We start from the raw sequence: 17764 nt of genomic DNA on the forward strand, positions 1-17764 counted from the left end.
GAATTTGTTTCTCAATTTCCCTCTGACTATTAGGGGGTCTGTAATACAACCCCAATAAGGTGATCATCCCTTTCTCATTTCTCTGTTCCACCCAAATAACTTCCCTGGATGTATTTCCAGGAATATCTTCCCTCAGTACAGCTGTAATGCTATCCCTTATCAAAAATGCCACTCCCCCTCCTCTCTTGCCTCCCTTTCTGTCCGTCCTGTAGCATGTGTATCCTGGAACATTAAGCTGCCAGCCCTGTCCATCCCTGAGCCATGTTTCTGGAATTGCTATAATATCCCAGTCCCATGTTCCTAACCATGCCCTGATTCATCTGCCTTCCCTGTTAGGCCTCTTACATAGAAATAAATGCAGTTTAATTTAAAATGCAGTCCTACCTTGTTCTCTGCTTTGACCCTGCCTGCTCTGACTATTTGGCTCACTTCTGTTCTCAACTGTACCAGACTCAGATTGATCTCTTTCCTCACTATCTCCATGGGTTCCCCCCCTGCCCCGCCCCTCCCCACCTTGCTAGTTTAAATCCTCCCAAGCAGCTCTAGCAAATTTCTCTACCAGTATATTAGTCCCCTTCCAATTTAGGTGCGATCTGTCCTTCTTGTACAGGTCACTTCTACCCCAAAAGAGATTCCAATTGTCCAAAAATGTGAATCTTTCTCCCCTACACCAGCTCCTCAGCCATGCATTCATCTGATCTATCCTCCTATTCCTGCCCTCACTAGCTCGTAGCACTGGGAGTAATCCAGATATTACTACTCTCGAGGACCTCCTTTTTAAATTTCTGCCTAACTCTCTGTAATCGCCCTTCAGAATCTCAACCTTTCCCCTTCCTATGTTGTTGGTTCCAATGTGGACAATGACCTCTTGCTGGCCCCTCTCCCCCGTGAGAACATTTTGCACCCTGTATGAGATATCCTTGATTCTGGCACCAGGGAAACAAAACACCATTTTGCTTTTTCTCTGCTGGCCACAGAAATGTCTGTCTGTACCTCGGAATAGAGAATCCCCTAACACAGTTGTCGTAATGAAGTTGGTGGCTTGCCAATGCCAAGTTGTTTTTTAATGAAGGGTCAAGGAGAATGGTGGCCATGGAGTTACACAGGGGTGTTGTGCAGAAGAAACCGTTTTCCAGTGGTTAGCACATACATTTGGTTAACTGCAGCTGCCAGGTGCCCATTCTGTTTTGCTTGTTGGTTTTTTTGCACTACTTATTTCTCAATGGCATTGAAGAGAAATAGATTTGTGATTTATGTGAATTGGGAGAATAATAATATCCAAACACATGGAAAACACTGGTTGCCACACAAAGTCGAGATCAGAATTTGCTATTAAAGTCTTGAGGGGAAAATCGTGCGAGTTGTTCCTTTCATCAAGAGTCTGATTTTTTTCGCTTAACCTATTTAATCACCTCACTTACCATTACTCTTGCCAGGGAAGAGAAGATTGTTTCCATTAATATCGGAATAATTTCCTCCTGTATCTGTCGGACAAAACAAAACCATTCAAGGATTTAATGAGGAAAGATACAAATGGTTCTGTGGAGAATCATAAAAATTGACACTGTGATAACTCAAGGAAGCGGTCACCATCATGCCAGTCCTTTGGTCATGTAAATCTCAGGAAGCATTCATTCTGCAATACAATACATCTCCATTTGTATCTCGAGCAGTCCTGCTGCAGAATGAACAATCTATTATGTATGGCTCAAGGACATAAGCAGCAGCAGAGATAGACTTTTTAACGATTATGTCAAACTAAATTTGAAATTTTAATCAATAGCCAAAATATAATGAAGATCATAATCCTTTAGAATCAATGAACCCCAAGTGTTAAAATTGCACCAAAAGACTTCAAAGAATGCTGTTAAAACTCTAAAACTATTGTCTGAAAGTATAATCCTAAGCAAAAAGAAGTGATCCCAGCAGGTACACTGAGCAGATTTGCCTTCAGATATTAACTCTTGCAATTTTACATCTGAAACTGACCAAGAATTACCTCCAGTTGGAGGTTTGTGCTGTGGCAACAGTAACCAAACTTGAAATGAATGAGGCTAATCAGAAGCAACAGTGTATTACTATTCAGCAAGGCGGTCCTTAAAACAAGTCTGAGGTACCTGAATATTTTTACCCTATTTTGTTTTTCAAGACAGACTAACTGTCCAAGGGCATTTGAGATTCAAAGGACAGCAACACATGGTGCTCGCTGTCTTATGTAAGAAATTAATGTCAGTAACTCACTTCATACACATTGGCAAAAGTGGTTGAATCCATGGAATCCACAATAGCTTTTATTGGTCCAATTCATCAACCGGGCTTCAACAAACATTGTAAGCACAATATCTATTGACTAATCAGAGCCATCCAGGTGAGAAACCATTAATCCAGCACAAAGTTGATTGTGACTGGGCCTTGCTTGAAGGATGAGACTGATCTTTGTGAGTTACATAGCTGTATTGTGCTTATTGTGTGTGACTATTACAATAACTTTATCAGCCTAGCTGGTCACATTTCTGTTGCCATAGGCAGTGTTCTGAAAAAATTCCAAAAAATGTTTGCAAGATTTAGGACTCCAGATATCTTAATAATGATGAAGGATGTACAGAATATTCCATCTTTGAAAAGGGCTGAAGGTTTAGACATATAATACTATCACCTTAGTACTTGTAGTCCAACGACACAGCAGAAAACAATGTCAAGACTGTCAAACAACTCTAAACAACTCTAAATGCAATGTAGCCAATCGAACTTTTTAACTTTTGTAAACTGGAGCAACTCAACATACCTAGCAAAGAGGTAGGCACAAGATCCCACAAGAGCCTTATGAGTTATATATAGAAGACACTGCTTTCTATTATGGATCCCTCCTATAGCTTAAATATTTCACTGAGGTTGACATTTTGATGCATGAAGCAATGTTAGTGATATTATTATGACAAGAATGCTCAACCACTTCAAGAAATACACTCTGCGAGTATAGTGTGCATGAAACTCCCTAGCTAGAATATTTGGATTGTTTACGGAATGTGCATCTGTTTCGTTTGAGAAGTTGCATTTTGGATACTCATTGTTAGTTACTGTAAGTTGATGATTTGTCTGCGAGTGCTTGAAATTGGGGATATTTTGAAATGTAGGTATGCAGTGGTATCTCTGAACCTTCTACCATCTTCAAAGGGAGATACCACATCTGTATTACCTGAAAAATGTGGTAGGCAAGCACCAGTTGATGATTTCAGAACTAGAGAAAAATGTTCAGCTCCATCTTGATAAAAATACTTTTTGTTTTATAGAGGCTGCCTGAAATTGTGTGTTTTGTTTCACTTACATTAGTGTCAAAGGAGTGACACTGGATAGAACACCTGGCATTGATCTAGGCTATGGAATGGAAAATGGTAAATTCAGCTCTGTTGACCCTGTAAAGTACTACTTGTTAATATCTGGGGCTAGTGCCAACATTGGGACAGCAATCTCTCAGACTAATAAAGCACCAGCCAGACATAATCATATTCACAGAATCAAACCTTGCAGACAATCTGTCCCACAGAACAGCATCACCATTCTTACATATGTTTGGTGCCACTAGCAAGAAAGACCCAACAAAGTTGGGCTGCACAGCTGTATACAGTCAGGACGGAGTTGGCTTGTGAACCCTCAACATTGACTCCAGACCCTATGAACTCTCATCAGGTCAAGCATAAACAAGCAAACATCTAGCAGATTACCAATAATTATTCTATGACATTCAATAGCATTACCACCAGTAGCATTACATCCTGGAAGTTACTATAGTCCAGAAACCAAACTTGACTAGCCATATGACTACAATGACACCAAGTGGAAGTGAGAGGCTAGGAATCCTGCAGCAAGTAACTCACCTCCTGATTCCCCAGAGCCTGCCCACCTTGTAAAAGGCACAAGTCAACAGCTAGGTGGAATACCCCTCAGTTACCTGGATGAGTGCAGCTCCAGCTTGACACCATCCTGGACAAAGCAGCCTGATTGATTGGCATCACAGGAGCAAACATCCATCACTGATACTCAGCGGCAGTAATGCATTCCATCCTGATGAACAAGTGAAATTCATCAAGGTTCCTTCAACAGTACCTTCCAAACCCATGACCATTAGCATCTAAAAAGACAAGGGCAGCAAATAAATCACTACCTTGAAGTTTTTCTTCAAGCCACAGATCATGCTGACTTGGAAATATATTGCTGTTCACTCTCTGTCCTTGGGTCAAAATGCTGTAACTCCCTCCCATCAGCATATTGGGTGTCCATGAACAAAATGGACTACAGCAAGTCAAGGAGGCCACTGAATATCTTCTGAAGGGTAATTAGATTACTTACAATGTGGAAACAGGCCCTCTGGCCCAACAAGTCCACACCGACCCGCCGAAGGGCAACCCACCCAGACCCATTCCCCTACATTTACCCTTTTACCTAACACAATGGGCAATTTAGCATGGCCAATTCACCTAATCTGCACATTTTTGGACTGTGGGAGGAAACCGGAGTACCTGGAGGAAACCCACGCAGACATGGGGAGAATGTGCAAACTCCACACAGACCGTTGCCTGAGGCAGGAATTGAACCCGGGTCTCTGACGCTGTGAGGCAGCAGTGCTAACCACTGTACCGCCCAGGGATGTGAAAAAAAATGCTGGAGAAGCCAGTGAAACCCAAATCCATCTAATGAATGTAAAAAAAAAAGTTGAGTTCCTCTGTGCTAACATTTATTTTTGGATCAATTAGGAGAATAACAAGAAATTTCTGTTGATACTTTTTGAAATATTTCATTGCGTCGTGAGCCACAGAACGAAAAATAAAATGCTAAAAAAACAAAGTATTAATTTATTAATAGTGCTCTTCTTAGGCTCATGTTTTCTCACTGAAATAAATATAATAAGTATATTTTATTTTAAATCTGCAGACGTTTAGAAAATCTGTGCCCAAAATATCCTGACTGGTTAGGAATGATGTTGAAAGAAAAGTTATCAGTAAGTGTCAATTACAAGATGAAGCAGCTTCCACAGTTAATGTTTGCAGCAACAAAAATAGGATGGTGTTATGTTTGTAGCATTGCAGGCTACCAGTCAAAGAAGCTGCAAAATAGATTTCGTAAGTCTGTGAAATAAAGCTGGTCTTTGCTGCAGAATTATTCTGTGTAGGTGTGAGTTCGTTAACATTTCTTCAGCTAACTTTATTTTTGTTTCCTTCTCATTCATACCCACAGGTACAAAGTTTCATGAGGGGCTGGCTCTGTCGACGGAAATGGAAGACAATTGTACAAGACTACATTTGCTCGCCACATGCAGAGAGTATGAGGAAAAGAAACCAAATTGTCTTTAACATGGTGGAGGCAGAGTCGGAGTACGTCCAGCAGTTGTATATCCTGGTGAACTGCTTCCTGAGACCCCTACGGATGGCTGCCAGCTCAAAGAAGCCACCAATCAATCATGATGATGTCAGCAGCATTTTTCTCAACAGGTATTTAGCAAAAGATTCATGTCATCACAGATATATTTAATATTGTTGAATAATTTTTGCAATTAATTTTTCCTTAAGACTTGACACAAATTTATATAAAAACAGCAGCTCTTATGTATTTATCCGTAGACTTTCAGAAAATCCATGTCCAACGTTTGGCGACTGGTTAGGAGTGATGTTGAAAGAAAAGTAAAAGTGTCAGTTACAAAATTTAGTAGTTTCCACAGTTAATGTTTGCAGCAACAAAAATAAGATGTTGTGTTTGCAGAGCACCAGTCAAGGATGCAGTATCAATATACAGTAAAAGCTCTGTTTTCCCACAGGCTTCTTTGCAGGGCTGTTAATAAGATAAAGTCTTCCTTAAGTGTTAGGAACTGAAATTTCAGGAGTGGATTTTCAACACAAAATCTTCTGACTTAGAGGCTAATAAGCTACCACTGAAGCAAGAGTAACATCTAAACATCCAGAACTAATGATGAGTCCAAATTGCACCTTACTAAGCTTGAGGATAGGCATTGGGATTCACATTCCAGAAAATATTTTAAGGCTTTCAAGAGGGTACAACAAGAGTTTCATTAGGATGAGAAGTGTAAATAGAATTAAAGGAAACCTGAAGAATCATTTTGTCATTAGAATAAAGGAAATTATGGGACAATGTGAATTTTAAAAAATAATCAAAGACTGGGAGAGAAGAGCTAAAAGCAGACTCTTTCCAATAGTGATAGTACTGAAGATCCCTATGGGACCCTATTAGTAACATCTTGCCTATTAAAGAACTTGTCTATTATCCAGACTATTTATTCCCTGTCACTTGGCCTAATCCCTAATCAGCGCAATCATTTTCCATCAATTCCATGAGCTTCCTGTTTATTTAACAATGGAGGAATATATAAAATTTGGGAAATGTATCAAATATCTCCAGAAATGTTCCTTTTCATACATTAGTCACATTTTCAAAATAATTCAAACATGTTTGTCAGATATGACCCATGGAGAAAGTGAGGACTGCAGATGCTGGAGATCAGAGCTGAAAATGTGTTGCTGGAAAAGCGCAGCAGGTCAGGCAGCATCCAAGGAACAGGAGAATCGACGTTTCGGGCATAAGCCCTGAAGAATCTTACCTTACAAATCAATGCTGACTCTGTAATCAGATGAATATTTTTAAGGGGTTTGGTTACTCTATCCTCAATTGCAGACTTTCCTAAATTTGTCTTCTCTCCTCATCATTCTTAAATTGAGGCGTTTTACGTGCTGTATGTCAACCTAAAGGAATAGATCCTGAGTTACAAAAACATTGGAAGGTTATATTTACTGCATTAGTGAAGTTCTCATGTAGATTAGATTAGATTACTTACAGTGTGGAAACAGGCCCTTCGGCGCAACAAGTCCACACTGACACGCCAAAGCACAACCCACCCAGACCCATTCCCCTACATTTACCCCTTCACCTAACACTACAGGCAATTTAGCATGGCCAATTCACCTAACCTGCACATTTTTGGATTGTGGGAGGAAACTGGAACACCTGGAGGAAACCCACGCAGACATGGGGAGAATGTGCAAGCTCCACACAGCCTGAGGCTGGAATTGAACCCGGGTCTCTGGCGCTGTGAGGCAGCAGTGCTAACCACTGTGCCGCCCACAGTACTTCATTAAAAATGTGGTGTGGAAACGTTTTGGCCCTGGGAGATTATTGAGTTCCTAGTTCTGATTGTTATGCAGCTGCGTCAAGTCCATCACATTGAGCCTGCGATTCAATCCATTTGTTCTTCATGTTTAGTGGCCCAGATTTTTTTCTAATGCCTGTGAAATGGTGATTTGGTCTCTTTTTGTGGTTTTGTATCACATAACTGACACATGTATGGCTTTATTCAGATTTTCTTTTTTATCGTACAGAATAGCGTACAATGTTCAGTTCAGGAGCCACAATGCAGTTTGACTGTGGAAACAAACTGATCTGTGGCTTATCTCAGTTGTTAAGGACAACAGCCAACTCCCAAACGAATTCGTCCAGCCCCTAAACCCTTGTCCTTCACCATCATGCTTCCTCCATACCCCCTTGTATCTTCAAGGCACCCCATGCCTGCAGCTCCTAAACTGTAATGGCATGGACTTGGTGATGAACGATGGTATTAAAATGAATGCAATTCTTTCTTTCCTTCTGGACCTGCACAAACACAGTGGGCCAAGGACTGTGTTGGAACGTACACCATTCGGTATGGGATGGAGCCTTGCAGACTAGGAAGGTTACAAGATCAGTTCCTGGTTCCTACTGACTTAACGGTCAGTAGGGAGGAGAAAAGATACCAGCCAGGATTCTAACTATATTTTGGTGTCTAATGATTTTTGCTGAAAATTTAAACATGTACTAATAGCAGGCAACTCCGATTCAGTTGTGGTATCTATATATTTGATTATACTCAGGCACTGACTTATATATAATTTCTTCTTGAGACTATAAGCTCCTCCAATCTTGTTCAATTGGATAAAACATGCCCCTGTCATTGGGTTTCTGGTATTCTGTCCAATGTTCTGTTTGTGACCAAAGGAAAATATGATAGTGTAATTTCCCAAAATACTTCATAGCCCAGGGAGTATTTCAAAGTCTCAGAATTATTACCATGTGGGGAAATGTAGCAAGCAATTTATGCAGAAAAAAGACCTGAAAACAACAATGAGATATTAAGCTGGTAGCAGATTGCTGTTTAGATATATTGTTTGACAAAGAAATGTTGATCGGAACTCCTTTGCTTTGAAATGTGCCCACTGAAGAGAGCAGATACGGCCTCAATTTAACATGATATGTTCGGGATAGCACGACCAGCAGTACTCCCTCTATATTGCACTGGAGTGCCAGGGTGGACCATGTGACATTGGAGTGCCAGGATGATTTATTTGCTCAGACCTCTGATGTGGCTGCTGTGCCTGAAACCACAATTCTTTGACCTGGATGAGAGTGTTAACACTAAGCTGCACAGTAGACTTATTATTGACAGTTTTCTGTTCTTCTGATCTAGCTAATCAGATTAATAATTCTATGTTTCTGAAATATTTCCTTTCAGCGAAACAATCATGTTCCTTCATGAGATATTTTACCAAGGATTGAAAGCACGGATAGCCAACTGGCCTACATTGGTGTTAGGTAAGAACTGGTCATGGTCGAAAGTGGGGAAAAATAAACTGCATTCATTACGACAGACCAAATTTTTAAATGAACTGTTGAGTTGGAAGGAAAAGAATCTGCTGCTAAGTGCTGTTGCATTTACTTGAGCACAAGCTGCGATTTGTTTGTCAGCTCCTTAAAATTAATGGAATTTACTAAAATTTGTGAGAATTAAATTGGTATCACCACTGGGAGGTAACAACATAACGATAACTAACATCAACCTTGTTGGATCATTTATTAAAGGTTAAATTTATTCCTTTCTCCCTTTGGGTCTATGTGATCCAGCCTGCCAGGTTTTCTGTTTTATCCTCAACTCAGGCAATATTCAGATGTTAAAGATGAAACTCTGCCATCACAATTATCAAGCATCAATCACACTGTCAGTCACAATATGTATTTCCTAAGTCAACTTTGCATCAGGGAAAAGTGTTGTCTAATATAGATTTTTCCTCAACAGTGGATTGGATTATTTATTTACAATCCATCACCTGTCTAAAACCAGAGAAAGATAAATGTTCTGGATTACACAGCAGATAACAAGCATAAGAAGAAACTACAAACAGAATAATTGACAAACAGAAAATCTCAGCCAGCTCTGGTGCAGGGCAGATATATCTGTACACATGTTCTGGTTCCCTATTAGAAAACAAGGTGCTTTCTATTTAACTTTTGGGGTTTTAGCTTCACTGAGTAAACTGCATTTCTAACCATTGTGCAAAACCTGTGAGTTTACTCGAGTTATGAAAAGTAATTTCCCAGCAGCTCAGAAACATGACTCACACTGGCTTAAATGGCTGAATGGCCTGCTCCTGCTGGTATCATATATTTTTTAAAGATTTCACCTGACAATTTCAGGTCAAGCCTGTATTAAAGTTTCTAAACATTTAAGTTTTGTTATAGTGCATGTCTGATTTTTCAATGTACTTGTCTGGATGGATGGTGCTCTTGATATTCTCTCAAGTTTGGAGAATGGCTGCTGTAATATATTAACAATATATAGTCTGTGACCTGCCTTAGTTTGTCTGATCCACTATTCTTTATGGAGGGAAAGTTCTTCAGCTATAACTATGGCAGTGGATCGTGACATGGTATGATAGGTTCTTGCTGTGGGATATAGTTTTCTAGATGCTTTTCTGTGCCAGGTTGTTTGCTCCTTCCTACACAGTCATTAATGTACGAGGTCAGAGGGTAGGGGTTAACTAGATTGGGAGCTCTTAAACATGCATTCAGTCTGTTATATTGACAGAGATATATTTGGGTCTCATCAGGTAGCACAAACACCAGAAACCAAAGGGTTTCAATTTGGGATCAGTGTTGAAAAGAGTAGGACCGAAGTGGAATTATGTTTGTGGGTGTCTGTCTGGAGAGTAGAGATCTGAGGAAATGTTCTATTCCATGTTTTTTTCAAACAAAGTAAGCAACTTTGAAACTGAGAGGAGGATTTCATGTGATTATATACATTCATGTGACATTTGACACAGAGTGACTGGGGCCATCCATTTACCACAGCTGAGGCATGGGAGGGGACAGGCTGAGAGGGGACCTGATACCTCTTTAAGCCAATAAATGTTAACTAGTATTTCTAGCTTCCATGGTGGGGGCTGTATCTATCCATCAAATGCCTGGCATCTGTAAGACACCTTTCAGTGACTGCACAAACTGTGAAGATGTCAGTGACAGTAATCACTGATTGGTTTCTGTCCTTGTGTGATTGCTGGGTGTGCCAAGCCTTTTTAGGTTATCATTTGCTAGAGTACCCTCTTTCTGATGTCTCCAAAAGGCTTTTACGTTCTGAACTCTCTCTTTGGTTTTCCCTATTGCAATTATTTCCTTTTTTAAGTTTATTGATAGTTTTGTTTTAAATGAATACTCTTAAATTTCCACCTCTGTTCTAGACACCGCTTTCCCCACAGTCTTCCTTGTGGAAAACCATGAATCAGCTCACTTTTCCCTCTCTCCTATTCAAACACAAAGTCATTATTGCACCTCTGTGCTACTGTCTTCAGACTTGGTGGTGGCTCGTAGTGTGGGCCTTGACTGTTCACCTAGGTTTCCCAACATTATAAAGGAGCACATATCCAAGTAAAATGTTAGTTTTTGTAGGTTTGGCTCTCAGCCACTCACTGGTGCCATTTCCTTTGGGCTAACACTGACATCATTCAACAGAAGAGTGTTAGATTTTGATACATATGCTGCAGAGATTATGATGCGCAACAAAGGTATTAGTGAATGTTCAAATACGCTATAATAACTGTATTGACATACTTGTGATGTGCTTTATACACTTGAACAGAAGGTCAAGTTTACATGTTACCTACCAATTCTGTCAAGTAGCCATGACCCCACACTGATTACTATTGACAATGTACTACTTCAGGTTCACTCTTAAAAAGAGCTCTTGTAAAAAAAAAACAAATGAAATGCCCAAATTTCCTGCTGTGTTGTAATTTTCTACCTAAATATTTTAGTGGAATGATAATCATTGGCTGCAAAACACTGAACTATACCCAATGGCCCTGAATTATATCTGGGTTGGTGGTGTTGACACATTGCTTGCATCGCCCCTGCCCAGCCCCATTCTGCACCACCCCATTACAAAATGTGATTGTAAACCAGTGGATTTAAAAAGAAAGGCCACTGCAGAGGGGTGGTCCGAATAAGCAGAAGGTGGGACTTTCACTCCCTGATGGACAGGAGGTCCTAACCTGGAGAGCTGCCAGCCTATCAGATTTGCCCATCTGCTGCAGCAGGCCCAACAACTCCAGAACTCTGCAATGGAACGAAACAATGAACCTTGGACTCTGGGAAACCTGGGGCCATTGGTTGGGTTGGGATCAGACTCCTCAGGGATGGGATGAGGAAAGATGTTATTGGAGGCTAGGCAGTGCAAAACAAAAGTGTTTTGTCAGGTATCATTTTAGGCTGCTCCTGATGTTTTTCTTTTACTCATTCATGGGATGTGGGTGCTGCTGGTTGGCCAGGACTTGTTGCCTATCCATGGTTGCCTTTGAGAAGGTGGTGGTGGGCTGCCTTCTTGAACCGCTGCAGTCTACCTGCTGTGAGTTGATATACAATGCCATTAGGGAAGAAATTCCAGGATTTCAACCCAACGACAGTGAAGCACCGGTGATGTATTTCCAAGCCAGAATGGTGAATGGCTTGGAGGGGAACTTGTACGTGGTGGTGGAGTTTCTCATATGTCTGCTATCCTTGTCCTTCTAGATGGAAGTGGTTGTGAATTTGGAAGGTGCTGTCTCAGGATCTTTGGCGAATTTCTGCAGTGCATCTTGTAGATAGTGCAGACTAGGAAGTAATGGGTAAATTAGGTGGTGGGGCTGTGATCATTAGAGGTATAGGAGCAGCCAATGAGGAGTTTGTAATTCGTCCAAGTCAAGCAGGAGTTCATCTACCAAAAGGCTATCACTGTCCTGTTCTTCTTCAGTAAGTTTGCCAGCAGTGTCAGGATTGGAGTTGAGAGAATGGGGTGCTGAAACTTTAAAATGAGAAGTTACAATGGTAGGAGAATGGAGAAACCAAGATAAATGATAGCAAAACAATGTTTTCGATCTGTTAAGTGCAGACTGTATAGACTCTACTGTATACAGGTGTGTACAACACATTATAGGAAAGATACGAATTCATTGGAAAGAGCACAGAGAGATTTACCAGAGAATCTTCAGCTATGAAGATAGATTGAAGAGGTTGGGACTGTTCTCCCTGGACTAAAGAAGGCTGAGAGGAGGTCTGATTTAGGTTTCCAAAAATTATGAGCAAGCTACACAGAGTAGATGGGGAGAAGCTGTTTCTGCTTGTAAACTTAATGAACAAGAAGGGCATACACTTAAAATAAGGTACAATTGAAGTAAGGCTGGTGTGAGAGAGAAAAAGAACTTGTTTCACATAGCAATTTGTTAGAAGGTGGAGACACTGTTTGGAAATGTCGTTGAGGCCAGTTCAAGAAGCCACTGGATTTTTTTTTCGATAGTAACGGTGTGTTGGGTTATTGGGAATGCAGGAGGTTGGTACAATATAATCGAACCAAACTAGATAAATCTGGAAGAGGCACAATGTTCAGAATGGCCTCCTTCTGTGATTCTGTGAACAGTGATACCCATATCCCCGAACTCAGGATCAAATAGCAGATCATTGAAGAATGACCATGTGGATATAGTTTCATGAGGGGAAGAAAGAAATTTTGACTAAAAGAGTTACTTTATCAGGACAAGATTACTGGATTCCCTTCGAAGACCTGCCAAATAAACTTTGATGTATCCAGATAGTTGAGAGTTAAAGTTTTACACAGTCACAGCATTTTTTTTTGACGGGAATTATAACATCCTGGTTGCTGATTAGAAGCTGTGGTGTTAATCAGGCACGGCAATCCATTTCCTTTCTAGCAAAAAAAATCTGTGAGGCTCCTTGGAAGAACAAAATGACGGCAGATTGTAGTTTAATTGAAAACAGAACAACTTAGGAAATCAAATCTCAACAAAGCATTTCAAATAAACGATGAATCCTCAGAATACAAGTAAGTACTGTCTAAGTGCTACAGAGTTGAAGATATTAAGATGTGCAGATCATACTGTTTCTATGGATACCAAATAATGTTGTTCCTGCAGCTGCTGTTACAAGTTTGCAAAACCGCAGCCGTGATAATATTTAATATCTTTGTTTCCTCTTCCAGCTGACTTATTTGACATTTTACTACCAATGCTGAATATTTATCAAGAGTTTGTCAGGAACCACCAGTACAGTTTGCAGGTATTAGCAAACTGTAAGCAAAACAGGGATTTCGACAAGCTGCTGAAACAATATGAATCAAACTCAGCGTGTGAGGGGCGGATGCTGGAGACCTTTCTTACGTATCCCATGTTCCAGGTAAAATTCAGCTCAGCAGATGAACCAATCAGTTGCACGTACATAGCCATGTAAGGTGTAGGGTGAAGGGTGTAGACCTCTGGATTGCAGAGGCTCCACGATGTCCAATACTTTGTTATTTTTGCTGCATAACTATATATTTGACCAACTCAATGATAAGCAAGTCTTTTGACTGAGGGATTCCTGTGATTATGATGATGGTGAACCTCATTACAATATGAAATAAAAACTGAAAGAACTGCAGATGCTGTAAATCAGAAACAAAAACAGAAATTGCTGGAAAAACTCAGCAGGTCTGGCAGCTTCTGTGGAGAGAGAACTGTTCTGAGGAAGGGTCACCTGGCCCAAAATGTTAATTCTGATTTCTCTCCACAGATACTGGTAGAGCTACTGAGCTTTTCCAGCAGCTGTTTTCGTTTCTCATTACAATATGACCTTTTCCAAGTCAGTAAGTGAAGACTCTACATTGTCTTTTGCTTCCATTGGTTAATTTATTGTTAGAGCATTTCTACTCTGGAAACCTAACTTCCAAATGTGCCATCTTTAGCCTTAAAATTACTCTGTGTACTTAGCACATTGGTATCAAATTCCTTTCACCACTATGTTGCAAGGAGTAACAAATGGGTTTTGTCATTTTTCTTAAAAGTATAGGAAGAAATCCAGTATGAAAATATCAAGCGTTTTATGCAAATCATCATAAACAGTAAGGGCTATTTTCACCTTCACAACTTGGTGGTGCTCTGGCAATATTCAGATCTCTTGTCCATTCTAGAATACATTCAGTTTTCATCCCAGTGATTTTACCATGGGAGGCATAGCGAGGGGAAATGTATATTGCAGTTTTTGATAAGATTTGTAGCTGAGGCTGAGGATCAGGTTGTAAGTTTGCTCACTGAGCTGGCAAGTTTGTTTTTAGATGTTTCATCATCATGCTAGGTAACATCATCAGTGTGCCTCCAATGAAGTGCTGGCGTACTGTCCCTCTTTTTATTTATGTGTCTTGGCCTGTTCCAGTGGGTGATATCACTTCCGGTTCTTTTTCTCAGAGATTGGTAAATGGGGTACAAATTGATGTGGTTACTGATGGAGTTTCGGTTTGAATGCTAGGCCTTTAGGAATTCCCATGGGTGTCTCTGTTTACCCTGTCCTAGTATGGATGTGTTAGGGCGATTAGGGCGGCACAGTGGTTCAGTGGGCAGCACTGCTGGAATCCAGGTTCATTTCCAGCCTCTGGCAACTATCTGTGTGGAGTTTGCACATTCTCCCCGTGTCTGTGTGGGTTTCTTCGGGTGCTCCGGTTTCCTCTCTCTATCCAAAGATGTGCACGTAAGGTCAATTGGCCATGCTAAATTACCCATAGTGTTCAGGGATGTGTTAGTTAGGGGTAAATGTAGAGTAACAGGATAGGAGAATGGGTTTGGGTGGGATACTTTTTCAAAGGGTTGTTGGGCCAAGGGCCTGTTTCCACACTGTAGGGATTCTATGTTGTCCCAGTCAAAGTGGTGTCCTTCTTCATCTGTATATAGGGAAACTAGTGATAGTGGGTCATGTCTTTTGGTGGCTAGTTGAAAAAGACAAGACAAAAAGAATTTGACTGGGACAACACATCCATACTAGGTTAGGCTAAATAGAGACACACACAGGAATTCTTTCAAACCATCAATAAACACGTTGATTTGGACCTCATTTACCAACCTCTGAGAAAAGAACCAGAAATGATATCTCCCACCACATCAGACCAAGAGATATCAATAGAAAATGGGACAGAACACTAGCACTTCATCGGAGGCTCGCTGATGATGTTATCTAGTGTAGTGACAAAACATTTGAAAAAAACCTGCCAGTTCAGTGAGCAAACCTAGAAGCAGTATCATATATTAGATATGGACAATTGTGCTCAGAAAAATCTCTTGGTAGATAAGGTTAAAGATACACCAAAAAATTCTACAACTACATGAGGAGCGAGAGAGAGCGAGCAGGACCCCTTAAATCTCAACGAGGTCAACTTTGTGTTATGACTTTCCTGACCTCAGGAACTGGGAGAGATATTAAATGAACATTTTGTGTCATCTTTTACTGTTGAGAAAGAAATGGTGGCTAGAGAATGCAGGGAAATAAATATTGATGTTTTGAAGCAGTTCACAATACAGAAGAGCAAGTGCTGGAGGTCTTAGTAAACATAAAGGTAGATAAATCTTCAGGATCGGATCAAGTGTATCCCAGTACGTTATGGGAAGCTGAAGAGAAAACTGCAGGGCCCCTGGCAGAAGTATTTGTATCATCAATAAACATGGGTGAAGTACCAGAGGGTGGCTAATGTTGTGCCATTTTTTAAGGAAGGTTGTAAGGAAAAGCCTGAAAACTATACACCTGTGGGTCTGACATCGTTGGTGGGTTAGTTGTTGGAGGTGAATCTGAAAGATAGGGTTTACATGCATTTGGAGAGACAAGGATTCATTAGAGATAGTCAACATAGTTTTGTGCAAGGAAAGTGGTGTCTCTCAAACTTGATTGAGTTTTTTGAGGATGTAATTAAAAAGGTTTATGAGCACAGTGTGGTAGAGGTTATTTACTTGGACTTGCGTAAAACCTTTGACAAGCTTACGCGTGGAAGACTAATTAATAAACTTAGATCACATGGAATTCAGGGTGACCTTGTCAGTTGGATACAAAATTGGCTTATGGTAGGAGACAGAGGGCATAGTGGATGTTTGTTGTTTGGACTGGAGACTTATGACCAGTAATGTTCCATAGGGATCGGTACTTGGTCCACTTTTGTTTGTCATTTATATAAATAATTTGGATGAGAATATAGAAGATATGGTTAGTAAGTTTGCAGATGACACTAGAATTGGTGGTATAGTAGACAATGAAGATTACAAAGAGGTCTTCATCAATTGGATCAATGGGCTGAGGAGTAGCAGATATGTGTTTAATTTGGATATATGTGAGGTATTGCATTTTGGTATTACAAACAAGGACAGGATGTATACAATTAATGATAGGGCCTTGAGTAGTGTTGTAGAGCAGAGAGACCCAAGGGTTCAGGTACATAATTCTTTGAAGTTTACATAGCCAGGGTGGTTAAGATGGCATTTAGTACACTTGCCTTCATTGCTCAGGCCTTAGTGTATAGGAATTGGAATGTCACATTGAGGTTGTACAGAACGTAGGTGAGATCTCTGCTGGAGTATTGTGTGCACATCTGATCTCCCTGTACAGGAAGGATATTATTAAACTGGAGAGGGTTCAGAAAAGATTTAGCTGGGATGTTGTTGGGAGTGAAAGGTTTGAGATATAAAGATAGACAGAAGAGACTGGGTCATTTTCATTGGATTGTAGGAGGTTGAGGTAGAGGTTTATAAAATCATGAGGAGCATAGATAATGTGAATGACAACAGTCTTTTCCTTAGGGTGGGGGAGTTCAAAATTAGGATGCATAATTCTAAGATGAGAGGAGAAAGATTTAAAAAGAATATGAAGGGTAACTTTTTACACAGACAGTGATTCATATGTGGAATGAGCTGCCAGAGCAAATGGTGGATGCAGGTACAGTTAGAACATTTAAAAGTCGTTTGGATAAGTACGTGAATAGGAAAGGTTTGGAGGGGTATAGACCAAAAGCAGGCCGGTGGGACTAGTTTAGTTTGGGAACGTGGTCAGGGTGGACTGGATGGACTGACGGGACTGCTTCCGTGTTGTATGACCCTATGACCTTATTGAGAGAATGGAAGAAATAGAACAAAGAAAAGAATATTAGTTATTAAAACAACACCAATGAATAAAACTTGAATGAAAAGAACACCATATTTGTAATGGTTAATTTTGGTGACTGAGAGGTCAGCTAACATTAATTAACATCAGTCACACAGTTCAAAGAGTACTGAAGCATAAACTAACTTGTCCTAATTTTCTGTAACATCTTTGAATCAAAGATGGGAAATCATGTCTCACAAACTTGATTGAGTTTTTTGAAGAAGTAACAAAGAGGATTGATGAGGGCAGAGCGGTAGATGTGATTTATATGGACTTCAGTAAGGAGTTTGACAAGGTTCCCCATGGGAGACTGATTAGCAAGATTTGATCTCATGGAATACAGGGAGAACTAGCCATTTGGATACAGAACTGGCTCAAAGGTAGAAGACAGAGGGTGGTGGTGCAGGGTTGTTTTTCAGACTGGAGGCCTGTGACCAGTGGAGTGCCACAAGGATCGGTGCTGGGTCCTCTACTTTTT

General features: G+C 40.4%; 1 protein-coding gene across 2 annotated transcripts in view; it reads left to right on the forward strand.

Annotated features, from left to right (window-relative positions):
• The window catches only part of rasgrf2b (Ras protein-specific guanine nucleotide-releasing factor 2b), a 229148-nt gene that overhangs the window by 79562 nt on the left and 131822 nt on the right, over positions 1–17764 (forward strand). For both annotated transcript variants that reach the window (XM_043708239.1, XM_043708251.1), the window contains exons 5-7: positions 5233–5486; positions 8549–8628; positions 13337–13530. In XM_043708239.1, coding sequence (XP_043564174.1) covers positions 5233–5486; positions 8549–8628; positions 13337–13530 — 528 coding nt within the window. The remainder of the gene's footprint in view (positions 1–5232; positions 5487–8548; positions 8629–13336; positions 13531–17764) is intronic.

The sequence above is a fragment of the Chiloscyllium plagiosum genome, chromosome 2 (assembly GCF_004010195.1).
Source record: "Chiloscyllium plagiosum isolate BGI_BamShark_2017 chromosome 2, ASM401019v2, whole genome shotgun sequence".
NCBI lineage: Eukaryota > Metazoa > Chordata > Chondrichthyes > Orectolobiformes > Hemiscylliidae > Chiloscyllium > Chiloscyllium plagiosum.